The following is a 13791-nucleotide window of genomic DNA, read 5'->3' on the forward strand; positions in this document are numbered from 1 at the left end:
CCCAAATCCTTATCAACGCACTGACGAAGCTCTTCACTCGTTACCTGTCGGAACGCAATAGAAAGTCAACAAAACAGTGCTGCTGTATGAGAAGGGAGACATATGACGTCGACAACTATCACCTGATTACTGTTTGTCGCCTACAACCACTTCACACATCAACAAATAGAATTGAGAGAACACTAGATGAAGGAGAACCATGCAAGAAAGCAGGGTTTCGAAAAGACTTTAGCACGATAACACATACACACTTCTCAAAGATCATAGAAGTACTGCGAGAGTGCAGTGTTTTGCTGTATCTTACTTCCATCGATTTGAAGAAAGCTTCGATGCAGTGGAGACGGAAGCCGTCATGGAGGCCTTAGACAAGCAAGACTTTTCTACATACACATACTTCGTCAGTTATATAGCGAACTCAGGATCAAAATTTCCCTATTATGCATTAATGTCAAAATTGATGTGAATAGGGGATTCGGCAGGACTGCACAATCGCTCCCAGAATTTTCAATGCCACACACGAGAACGTAATGCGAGGGTTGGACTTGATAACACAGGAGTGAAGGTTGATGGCCGGTATTTACATTACACCATCTTTGTTTCGTTGACGACATCGTCGTGATGACGTCAATCAGGTTTAAAGGCATCACCCCACGAATCTGAGGTATTACGGGTTTAATTGCCGTAAAACGCGGCCCCTAAGATTCGGCTTCGGGCGTTCCGGCGCGCTATTTTCTACAAGAAGTTCGATTGGAGCGCCAGCCTTGTGCACGCGCCGCATCATCCTGGCCGTTTTTTACGGCAATTAAGAAGAAACGGACGGAATCACCACCCTCTCCATAATCCGCTATCCCGTATACGAATACTCCACCTGAAATCCGTACCACCTCAGATTCGCGGGGTGACGAGTTTAACGAATGCTGATTGGAATTGATGAGACATCTAAAAGGATCACTCTTTCGCTGAGACTAGACAAAACAATGTTCGTGAGTAAGCGATGGATTTCTGACGCCCCATGCACGCTGAAAGGTAAGAATAGAGCGATTCTATCCAAATTATCCAGCTGTGCATATCAGAATCGGACATTGAGCACAATGAATGACCTGACTTACGAGCTGAGGAAGAAGAAACGAGCAGATTGGGGAACATGCTACCTGTGCATATTGGGACCAGAAGGAAACTCAACGTCATAGATGGGTCAATTGAAGGACCGATGCTAGGAGTACCCCGCTTTACGCAAGTGATAAGGAGATGTCGTGCATTTAAACGAAGATGGCTGGACAACAGCTCTGAGCCACTGGATACTACGCGATATCAAACGCACTGCAGGAAGATCGTCGACCTCATAGTCAGGTCTTTTCACGAAGTCGTTGAAAGAGAGCAATGGTGCTCTTCAAGTCCCTTGCGAAAAGAAAAGGCACTGGGCAACCCCACCCCACTGGGTGCGTTCGAGTGAATGGAAATATTACTGGTGGACGCTCGAGCAGATCGACGAACAACGGGAGCACATGAGACGCTGATGAAGGTCTGTGATCTTCGCGGTGACCCTAGGAGAGGATCTCCAGGGGAACGAACAGGCAAAAAGATTTTCAAAGTTTATCATAAAGACTGAGTCCATTAATCGGAACTCGTAATTTCAAAAGTCCACCGAGAGAAAACCGCAAAGATCATGAAAAATCGTCTATGACTGACTCTTTTGGCTTCTTGTCCCTCGAAACTTGAGTACATAGTAATATGGAAGCCTTACGGATTGGAATCACGGCACGCTAGATCAAACTATCATGTGAGCTATTATAGTAATTCATCTCTTGGTAAAAAGGGGCAAAATTCGTTTTAATCTGATTTAGGGTACTGCTTCGTGCAGAATACTCTCCGTTATCATTTATTGTTCCACCTGTGAGCCTTCTCTAGTTGTTCACACCGGTTTGTGTTTATATTACAGAAGATTTTGGAATGAATGACTCGTTCCGATGTGAGCGTTCCGAGCTAACCCTGATGTGAATATCTCAAAACATCACAATATCTAGATCAATACTCTTACTGGAAAAAAAACTGCTGAGAAAAACTGTATGTACTTCTGAGACTATCAAACTTGTTCTCTCCAATACCTTGGATAGAACAAGTCTGACAGTCTCAGAGTTTAAAACCTTTATTATCTTGTGTAGAAAAATCAAGTTCGGTGCATAACATAGAATAGGAGTCTAATAGTCAGAAGTTTCCTCATTAAAAGCATCACCCCACGAATCTGGGGTGATACGTGTTTCAGGCGGATAGTACGGGGTCGTAGACTGGTGGGAAGAGCGTGAATCCGTTCATCTCTCCCTGGATCAGTGAAAAGACGATCCCGGAACGCTGTTTTTACGACGACTTTTGTTGGAATCCGCAACAAAAGTTGCGCCCCGCCCCCGCCTAAGATTTGTCCGAATGGGTTTTCGAAACGAATCGTAGCTGGAGGGGGAGGAACGCAAGGGTGGCGCGCTGCAGTAGAGGATCTTGTAAGAACCAGCGTTACGGACGACGGGGTTAGCCGTTTACACTGATACAAGGAAAGACGGACGGAATCACTTTCTGTGAAAACCCGTACCAACCCAGATTCGTGGGGCCTTTAAGGTAATGCCTTTAAAGTAGAGGAAGGCTATTTAGCTGTGTAAAACTAATAAGGAGCAACTTTATATTTGAAACTCACCGTTATCTGCCTTTCGATGATGTGAGCCTCAAAGATCTTCGTTTCCTGAAATTTACAAAGTTCTTACATGGATACAAATGAATGGTGTAAAAGACCAGCTTGAAAATAATGATAGACAACAGTTTTTGCCTATTTACTGCGCTTAGAGGCGGTAAATCACGAAATTAACGTATTACGAAATACAAGGGAAGATGTAGAGTTCGAATTGTGGATTACAAAAACCAGCGTGGCATCGCGCATCTCCTAGGGATCGTGTGATCATCGTAGAAAAGAGGTGGCAGACGACAATCTTCCCTATAAAATCAGTTGCAACGCGCCACCCTCATGCACCTGCCGCATCCACGTGCGAGCGGTCGAAAATCAATGAGACCTTCTCATCCACTTATTCAAGTAAAACAGATGGAAAGGTGGGGTGGGTGTGGCGCAGTCGGTTAGAGGTCCGTTGTAGCTACACGGTCGAGGGTTCGAAACCGCGCTAGTGCGAACCAAGCCTTTCATCCCTGCGGGGTCGGTAAATTGATACCAGACTTGTCTGGGGGAATAAAAACACTGACTTGATCATCGGATGGCCCCCACAAGTCATTGTATAGGCCGACATGCGTTCCAAAACCTCATCGATTACGAATTCCAGTAAGACGCGTTGTCGCATCCCAAGTGGATTGATACGCCAGTGATTTTATCCTTTTTTTAAATGGAAAGGTCGCTGAGGGGACCAGATCATTAGAACGAGGAATTTCAGAACTAAGATTTAAAGCGAATCTCACGCTGTTTTCTATGACGGTTAGACGAGGATCAGCGGAACCACTCTCGGCTCTGTAATCTACAATCCGAACTCATACACGTTTCCTACGGTTTCCGTACTACGTCAACTTCATGACACACTCTCTTTAAGATAGGGTAATTTGGAAAGGTTATAAACTTTGAAATTAATGTTAACAGTAAACGATTCACCTTTATGATGGTCGTCACCGTCTTTTCTGGTTCCTTCGCCGTACATACATCCTTAATACCTAACGTTCAATAAAGTTTCAAATTCAATACTTGATTTTCGTGTTCATTCATTCTCGTGAACCAAACACCGATAATAACAAAATTTTAAAAGCCTTACACATGGATTACAAAATCAAACAGTTTTCAACTTATTCTTTTTCATAGACTACTGTAAACCTGGTGAGCAAGCAAGTGAAAAGGACCAGATTTACCGTTTTTATTTCAAGGTTCAACAATAATGGTTCACCCTCCAGCTGGAGTGAGTGTGCTACAAGAAAAAGGTTCCTAAGGGTTTTTTTTAAACGGAATTTTGCGACAGTGATTGCACAAATCGAGTGCAAACAGTGCAAACCGATTCAAGCAGCGTTCTTTTCCACTGTAATCTTTCGTACCCTAATTTCTCTGACTTAGTCGGCTTCACTTTGGATTTACGTCATTACTAATCACCCGATTGTGAATCGTAATCGTCGTAGAAAACGAGGAAAAGAGTTACTTGCTTTTGATATTCTCTTTGGGACTGCCTAGTCGTTCGATGAAAAAAAATTATTAAGCTTAAAGAGGCGCTAGCTACAAATAACGGGTTCTTTCAGAATTATTTGTGTGTGTGTTCTAAGAAAGAAAGCAGTTCATATATCTTAATATAATATCAAATCTTTGGCGAGTAGACCTCTTTGATTGCAATCCAAACAATGAAGCAAATTCCTGCTGAACGTCAAAACTCTACAAAACCTTCCAAGAGGCAGCACAGGCAGCGGTGCAGAAAACCGGCATGGAGATACAGAATGTTTATTTAATACCTAACCAAAATTATGAGGATTGCAGTTATCACCGGAGACCGAGCAAATCAGCTTGAAATCTCCACAAACCATTGTTTGAATACATTTTGAAGAACGTGAGTTCTAGGGGATTTCACCATTACACGGATCAGTCATTTGAACTGAAACTTTGAATTTCCAAAAGATTGATTTGGTAACTATCGTCGGCGAAGAAATTTACAAGCGCTATAGTGGTGTTCACTAGTTACATGCTCGCAGGACCCTTTAATAGAAAAGAGTACAGTCGAGATTGAACTCACTGAGGATGGAAAAATTTGTGAAGTTGTACAATAAACACTTCTAAACATTGTTCAGAAATCTGAACAAGAACCAGTAAAGGTTGGATTCCAACCCATCGAAGAGACCAATGAGTAACCGCAATAGTATTTTCGAAGTGAATAAACTTAAGTAAATGTTTGCATAGGAGCTGCTGAAACCAAGTCCACGTTCACGAAAAGTATTATTTATTCCAGTTATCGACTAGAAAGTTAGAGACCACTACAGTATGTAATCATCAGCAGCTTGCGAGCCAAGTCCTTTCGGAGAAACACACGCAGTGAAGTTTATACTTGTTCGCGATCACGAAATTAGCGAGTCTGAGCAAGGAATAGTGCAGGAATCAGCCAAATCCCAGCCAAACAAAAAGAGCTAACAAATGTTGATTTTAAACCTTGTAATAGACACTGTAGTAATTATTATAACAGTTTTTGTAAAATGAAATGTTTGCCATAAAGTAAAATTAGATCCTAATCTGCGGTAATCTCAATTGTCTTATACTATAAGACTTTCCTCATTGCAAACGAGCTATGAAGAATAGCACTTCCAAAGTGGAAATAATCTTCAGAGAAAGTGAAGTGGGTTGTGAGTGGCTTCAGAAACGCCTCAACCTTGATTGTTGTAAGAAAATATTTTCTCTTTCGAGGTAAACAGTGAAGATTTTTTTTATCGATTTCTTCTGGGACAAGATCTTCATTTTTGACAAATTACTAATACTTCCTATGAAGCTCACTCAGGCCGGCTGGAAGATTAACCTGTTCGACACACAAATTAGCATTTTCTTTTTTCGGTAGCGTATGGGATGGACGGCGCATGGTATGCATAGCTGGATGGTGCCAAAATTAGATGAAGATGTTTCTTTTCACACACAGAATTGATTTCACAACGAATTTCAAGGAAAAATAAAACCTTCGAACAGTAACAAATGCTGTTAAAAATTATCCACCTTGGGCTTTTCCACTTGAACTGACGGCTCCTCGATTAAAGTAAGTTTTTCAAGTGGTTTCGGACAAATTTGCTCGGATACCGCCGGCGGGCATACATGGTACTGGTCAACAACTTCTTTGTCTGGCACAAGAATTGAATCAACTGTTCCAGAGCGTTTTACACAAATTTCCTCAACTGTTGGATTTGTAACCGGGACCTCCTCGCAAACTGTTTCATCCGGAATAGGTATTAGCTCCACTGCTTTCGGTTTTCGCATATATATTAGTTCGACTACCGTAAACGGGTACTCAGAGGACTCATCAATAACTTTTTCCTCTGGCACAACAATTAAATCAACTACTCCAGGTTGTTTCGAAGAGATTTGCTCAACTGTTGGATTTGTAACCGGGACCTCCTCGCAAACTGTTTCATCCGGAATAGGTATTAGCTCCACTGCTTCCGGCTGTCGCGAATATATTTGTTCGGGTACCGCCGACGGGTACACACAGCACTGGTCAATAACTTCTTCCTCTGGCACAAGAATCAATTCAACTACTTCAGATTGTTTCGGACAGACTTGCTCAACTGTTGGCTGTGCAACTGGGACCTCCTCACAAACTGTCCCGTCCGGAATAGGCATTAGCTCCACTACTTCCGGCTGCCGTGAATATATTTGTTCGGGTACCGCCGACGGGTACACACAGCACTGGTCAATAACTTCTTCCTCTGGCACAAGAATCAATTCAACTACTTCAGATTGTTTCGGGCAGACTTGCTCAATTGCTGGCTGTGCAACTGGGACCTCCTCACAAACTGTTCCGTCCGGAATAGGCATTAGCTCCACTACTTCCGGCTGTCGCGAACATATTTGTTCTGGTACCGCCGACGGGTACACATAGTATTGATCAGCAACTTCTTCCTCTGGCACAAGAATCAAATCAACGACTTCAGGTTGTCTCGGACCAATTTGCTCAATCGTTGGCTGTGTAACTGGTAGAGAGTCAGAAATTTCTAGATGGTCAAATGGTGTTAGCTCCACCTCTTGCAGCTCTACTGAAGGTTTCTGTTCACGTGCAGCCGGCGACCGCGTATCGTAGTAGTCTCCAATTTCCTTGTCCGCCACAGGAATCAAATCGACATTTGTAAGTTCTTTCGGGGGAATTTCCTCAACTGTTGCTTGTGTTTCTGATAGATACTGTGATATTTCTCGATGATCAATAGGTCTTAGCTCCACCACTTGCGGCTCTACAGGAGGTCTCTGCTCACGTGCCGCCGGCGACCGGATACTGTAGTGGTCTTCAATTTCCTTGTCCGTCACAGGAATTAAGTCGACAGAAGTCGGCTTTTTTGTGGGGATTTGGTCAACTGTAGGCATTATTCCTTGAACAGGCTTGTAAACTTCTTCTTCTTCTTCAATAGGTATCAAATCAGATTTCTGCGGCTCATTATTATGCCCTTCAGTTATCTGTGGCTCTTCACCTTTTATAATTTCATAGAACTCTTCCTCTTCAATGGCTATTAAGTCAACCTTTAGAGGCCCTTTTTCAAATGCACATACTTGAACAATGTTCGGTAGTGTTTCTTGTACGACTTCACAAAGTTCTTCATCCCCGATGGGTATAAGTTCGACTGTACTCTTTTCTTTTAAAGGTTTCTGCTCGCATGCAACTGGTGACTGCACTTTATCGCGCTCGTGAATTTCTTCGTCATCGATAGGTATTAAATGAACCTCATGTAATTCAACTTTGGGTCTCTGTTCTATTTCGGGAATTACACATTCTGGTACAATTTCCCGACTCTCGCATCCTTCATAAGGTATTAAATCCATAGTTTGTGGAGATTTCAAGCGGACCTGCTCGGCCTCAGGTGGTAACTGTACACAGATGTAATCGTGGTTTTGACTATAAGCAATAGGAATTAGCTCCGCTGCTTGTGGGACATTCAAAGGAACCTGCTCACCAGTGATTAATGATTGGTTAATGCATTCACTAATTACCTTTTCATCAGTGGATATTAAGTCAGCCTTTCGCGGCCCATTCTGAAGATTCTGATCGACGTAACTACATGATGTCTCTGTCTTTACAGTGTCGCAGTATTTCTCTTCTTCGATAGGTATCAGCTCGATCATTTCCGGCTCTTTCTGATCCCTCGTTTCGATTGCCGGTGTAGGTTCTTCTTTAACTATTTCGGCGAATACTTCTTCCTCAATAGGAATCAGTTCCACTTCTTGTGGGATCCTGGGTGGCTGCTGGGTTGCTGGTTCTGGCTCCTCACCGATTGTATCATAAACTAACTTCTGATCGACAGGGATTAAATCCATGCTTTCGCAGTCTCTCCTCGTTCCAATTTTCTCAGCTACTGCTGCAGGACAAATGTTCCACTTTTCCCACACTATTTCCTCTAGGATAGGTTTCTTCTCTGGTATTTCCTGAAAGTGTTCTTAATCAGGAAAAGAAGAGATACTAACATATTTTTCTCTTTGTAGTACTGTTAATGTCAGTACTTTTCGTAAGTATTGACATTGACAGTACTACAGTAAAGAGTACAAAAGAAAAGTTTAGAAGTATTCTCTGTGGAATATTTGGTTGTTGAATTCTCACAAATATCAACTGATGTCCATAACGAAGTTTGCAAGGACCACAGCAGAAACACAAAGCGGTATATACGAAAGCAGAAAAGAAATGGATTTAATGTATAGAACTGACTAGGCTAGCCAACAAAACAACTTCTAACCTCTACTGGATAAAACGCGTAAAGTGCGTTCCATTAATTGTGCTGATGTAAAGATTTGTCTTATCGAGTAAATTGATCAGTTTATTGGCGTTGATCCATCTATTTTTTATGTACATGTTTTCGATATGATTAGAGCAAACTACATTCATATCTAGTTGTTGATAGAATTGGACATCCAAAATCTCCATTATACTCTTTTTTATACACTACATATAATATATATGTGTTAATGTGTTAAGGATTTGGAGGTAAGGAATTTCGAATTCCCAAAGCTTAATCTGTGTAGTCTGCGGTCAAAACGATGTGAAGCTTGGTGTGGTTGCATGAGCAGGTGCGCTCGATGTGGCTCAGTTGAGCTAGCAGTTGGGATCGACGTGGAACCATCTTGAACTGCAGTGATCAGTGGTGCCGGCGAAGGTCTCCACTAGATCCAACGCATCGCTTCGAGCGCAGCCGCCTCCGCAACTGCACCAAGCTTCCTGTCGTTTTCACATGACTATGCCCACTGTTCTACTATTCATTGAATTTCATTGTTAAAAGGGTGTCGGTATGTGAGTGAGCACACGTATATGAGTGTTGGGTACGGTTGTACGAATGGTATACTTAACTACGACCGTAAAATTCTAGAGCTTTCATAAAGAAAGAATCTGATTCTGTTAGTTTGACTGTGAAATAGGAAAATACCGTGACACTTCTAAATTCCGAAATGGCCCCGCAAGTATTTGAAGAGCAACAGCGAGTGCAGTAGCAGCAAGAAATTGCAAAGTGAATAGGAGTAAGCGCGGATTTAGAGATCTGAATACCAAATGAAGAGTATGGTATGAGGCAGTCAAGCAGAATAAGTGGGGGCAAAAGTGGCGTCCGGGTTACAACAGCAACAACTTTAATTAGCAGAAACAATCAAAATAGTGACTAATTAAGAAAAGTCACTAAAAAGTATCGTATTTCGCAAGTTTCAAAGTGTTTTGAGGGCAGTGTTCGCAGGGTTTTCTGATGTTTTTCTGTTCTTTCATTTTCTTTTTTTTTTCTTGTTTTTTCTCTGACTTCTGATTTTCTGATGCTTCACATTAGTACATAGTGTTTGGGATGCACTTAACAGACATGGATGGCAAAGAAAAGGCGGAGCATCCCGTACAAGATCAGGAATCAGAGCTTTCCCCCATAGAGGAGGGGCGAATTCCTAAAGTTGTGTGAGCAGCTCTGAACTTGTGAACTTGGAAATATTTTTTCAGTGTTTTTTAGATGAAATATTTGAAAAATCTACCGCCAATCGTTACTGGGACTCAGAAAGGAAAAAATAGAAGCTCTGCCCCATGTCAAAGAGCAAAATTAGTCCCGAGAGCATTGCGATTTTAATCAATTCTTAGAAAAGTAATGTAAAGGAAATATTGCGAAGATGTCGGGAACGAAATCAACATTAGGAGTCAATACAAAAAAAAAAACTAAATTGAGACCACTAAAGAGAAGTTCAAGTCATCTATTGGGTTGAGCAATATGGCAGACTTTTTTCGGAGTGAAAAATGCACACAGAGGTAAGAACTGCTCCCAAAATGTTGTGTGTTATTAAATAGAGAATTTCTCAGTCTGAAGGACGGTTGGATTCTAGATTTTCAGTTCTATTGATTTCTGTTTTTTCTGAATCATTGAAATGGAACTTCAGGAGGGAAAATGGAGCGTTTTCGACACCTTCAGTTTTTTCGAATTATTCGATGCATTGAAGGCATCACCCCACGAATCTGAGGTGGTACGGATTTCAGCTGGAGTATTCGTATACGGGATGGGAGACTACGGAGAGGGGAGTGATCCCGTCCATTTCTTTCTAATTGCCGTAAAAAGAAGATACGGCCCGGAAGATACGGCTTCAGGCGTTTTGGCGCACTATTTTGTACAGGGAGTTCGACTGGAGCGCGCCAGCCTTGTGCGGCGCCGCACCTTCCGGGCCGTTTTTACGGCAATTAGGAAGAAATGGACGAAATCACCCCCCTCCCCATAGTCTCCGATCCCTTATACCAATACTCCACCTGGAATCTGCACCACCTCAGATTCGTGAGGTGATGTCTTTAAGGCCACTGAAGCTGCTTCTGAGATTTTTGTTGTGCATAGGGGGCATCGAATAAAGCATCAGGTTTTTCCAAAAAAGTTAAAACAGACTTGAGAAAAAACAATAGAAAAGCATGGAAAACTTCAATTAGAACATCAACAAAACTATTGAAAGATCGGAGAAAATTGTGGGAAATGATGAGAACAACAATGGAGAGTATTTTGTTGACTGATTTGAAGCGGTTTTTGTCCTAGAGAAGAGAATTTTCTCCCAACCCGCCACAGTTATGACCGCTGAATGAAGTGTTTTGAAGTGCAAAGACACAGACAAGGTATATGGTATAGTTAACCAGGATTATCGTCCTGATTAAACGCAAAAAAAGGCAAATGGTGTCAAGAATGCTTCATTTTGTCCATGTGACACTCCACTTTAACAATTTCAGAAAATAGTTAATACAATTTAAAAATTGAAATGACAGTCTTGGGTGCGTGTAAAGAGGGTCCCAACGGATTTTCGCGCACGCGATCATGCTTCGGTTAGCGATGGTGCGAAGAAGAGATTCACCTTCGTTGTTAGGTAAATGGATGACTCTGCTCACCTACCGATAGATATCATACGCTGCATCACCGGCTAGGTTATAATTCTCAAGCTACTAAATTGTTCTTGAAAAATCAGACATATCAACTGGGATTTTCTGACGTGAGGTGAATTTGTAACCTAATATCCAATTTGTAACCTACCAGAAACAAGAGAAACTCTAACGTGAAATAAGAGAGAACGGTGCATCTAACAGATCCAAGTTGTTACGTGAATGAAAATTTTCGTTCAAAATGGAGTATTCCAGCTTTGAAAAGAATGACGAGAATGAGGGTTATCGTTATCTGCTAAGTTACAAGCTTTTTTGTAGCCTAATTTGTTCCCGGACAGATGGATCTTGCGCATCTCTGACCTCTCATGAAAAAAAGAGTCAATTTGATTTAGACAAAACTCGCTCCCGTCTTCTGATTACAAAACCAGAAAAATTGTATGTAGTTTTAACTACATTTTTCTTCAGTCTATTCGGTAATTTCGACAGCTCATTATCATTTTTCTTTACATATTTCTATATAACTGTGCAGTTCTTTGTGTCTCAGTGGCCAGAAGAGCATCTAAGGCGGTTGTCTGCATCTCAATGAACGACTGGAACGTAAGCTCATCGAGGTATGTTCGCGTATCCAACGGCATATCCACTGCACAGGTAATGTCTCGGAAGCATTCGCGGAGAATCCGGCGAGACCCTCTTTACCGTATCCCCACAGTTTGTATGCAGAAAAAATCCTCTTTCAAACTATACATGGGATTTTAGAAGGACTTTGTATCGTTATTACTTGTGATTTTTTTTTTACTTTAAAGAAAAAAGACACCCACAACTTATTATAACCAATAACAGCTTATTATACGCTTAACTTAATACTTGTGAACTGTAGTGAGCCAACAATTCAAGAACAGCCACAGCTGTTCTTGAATCTACAGGCAAAATTTGAGATCATTGGACCTTTTCTCCACAGATTTTATTATTATTTATCAAGTTATATTAAGTCAAAACTAAAGCCATACGAGATTCATTCAAGAACTCGAATAATAGTAGCCGGGTGGGCCTATATTTCTATACTTTTCTGACAACCTGAATGAGTTTTGCTTTTTAGAAACTTTTCCAGAAATTATTCGATGATCTATCGTAAAATCTCTAATAGAGCATGATAGCATAACTATGCTTAGTAATGAGCAACGTTTCGTTCTTACAATAGATGCTTCATTGTACGCAGATTCACTCACAATCTTTTCAGGCTCCTTCGCAGTACTCAATACTTCTTCTTTTTTTTCTTCTTTAACTTTCTTGGAACGCGGCTCGCCGGAAGAATCGTACACTTCCTTAACAAAATGCACTAACTGACAGCATATAAAGATGTTAAATATTGCCCTTAAATCCGTTACAGACCATGACACTAAGCAACAATTGACGCTCAAAGTAGCTCATCAACTTTTTTAAATTGCGCAAATGGAACTTTCAAAGTATCGATTTCCGAGTCGACTCAATTCTGATATGGCAAATTATTTTCTGCTAAATAGCCTCATAAAAGCACGCAGTCGAATTCTTACGAAACCAAATTGTTACTACGTGCGACGCTCAAGTTTCGAAGAAAAGTGAGTTGTTCAGAGGTAAAATTCAAAAATATGAAAAATACGTTTATGCCATTTTTCCACAAGCAGTTAAGGAGACGTTAGGGACGCATTTTCTGTTTCCTTAGCAGCACTGCACACCTCTTCAAAAAAAAAAAATCAAAAATCAGTTGTCAATACTTCTGAAGTGGTCAATCCATCTGGAGATGCAACTTTTTATACTTGCATGGATCACAGAATAAGAGAACGTAAACGTCCTTACGTCCTCAAAAGAAACAACTAAAGTCAAGCTAAAATATTAGCGCATTTTCGAACACCTCGTGCATCTTTGTTTTGAAGAGGTGAACATGTGTTGTGTCAAACTGGGTGTTCATGATCTTCTACAACACATTCTCAATGCTCTTATGTGTTTCTGAAGCTGCACCCGACTTCTAGATTCATTCATTCGGCGTGAGCATTATTCTGCGCAGGTTCCGCTAGAACAGACCTTCTTCCATGCACTGTCGAATTCGGCCAGCATTCGTTCCTCTTAGTTTTAGGTAGTGTTAGATGTTATGAGAACGACGTCATTAGCGAAATGTATATAATGCAGCTGCTGATTAATTATACATCTTATCATTTTATAATTACACCCCACTTCGTTCCATTTCAGCTTTCGAATTACGCTCTTGTAAGTGGCACTAAATATTTTGAGTTAAATCGTGTTACTATGTTGGATTCCGCTCTTTACGTCGAGAATACACGTTCCCATGAAATGATAGAATAGAATTAATGTAATCAATCAATATGCAGTTAATGTAAAAAAAAACTGGGGTATACACCGGGTAAGAAACTAGGAACGTCTTGGTGGTTCCAGGCTTCCGTGGCGCCTCGCCGCTTTTGTGTCAACTAAATCAAAAATTTTCTTTAAGTCGATGAAGGTGAGACACGGCAGCATCTTGTACTCTCAGGATATCGATGTTAGATGAGAACCTCCACAACGCACGTGATCGTGTCCTTTCCAAAATCTTGTCTGTGGCTGTCCTTCGTCTGACACTCTTCAATCCTGTTAACAATCACTCTTGTGAAGAGGTTATACAAAACGGTGAGAAAGCAGATTGGGCGGCAGTTGCGGATCTCCCTTCTCATCACTTCTTCTTCACAACAGACTGCCTTGTCTACGAACC

General features: G+C 41.3%; 1 protein-coding gene across 2 annotated transcripts in view; it reads right to left on the reverse strand.

Annotated features, from left to right (window-relative positions):
• Nucleotides 1–13791, reverse strand: part of RB195_017096 (uncharacterized protein) — a gene marked incomplete at both ends in the record, with an annotated part of 62641 nt that overhangs the window by 6494 nt on the left and 42356 nt on the right. The window contains 5 exons of one of the 2 annotated variants that reach the window (XM_064183942.1): nt 2684–2728; nt 3635–3685; nt 5711–7928; nt 7986–8119; nt 12281–12376. In XM_064183942.1, the coding sequence (XP_064039822.1) occupies nt 2684–2728; nt 3635–3685; nt 5711–7928; nt 7986–8119; nt 12281–12376 (2544 nt within the window). Of the gene's footprint in view, nt 1–2683; nt 2729–3634; nt 3686–5710; nt 8120–12280; nt 12377–13791 lie in introns of both variants that reach the window. The other variant, XM_064183941.1, reaches the window with a different exon arrangement.

Source organism: Necator americanus, chromosome II, assembly GCF_031761385.1.
Source record: "Necator americanus strain Aroian chromosome II, whole genome shotgun sequence".
Lineage (NCBI taxonomy): Eukaryota > Metazoa > Nematoda > Chromadorea > Rhabditida > Ancylostomatidae > Necator > Necator americanus.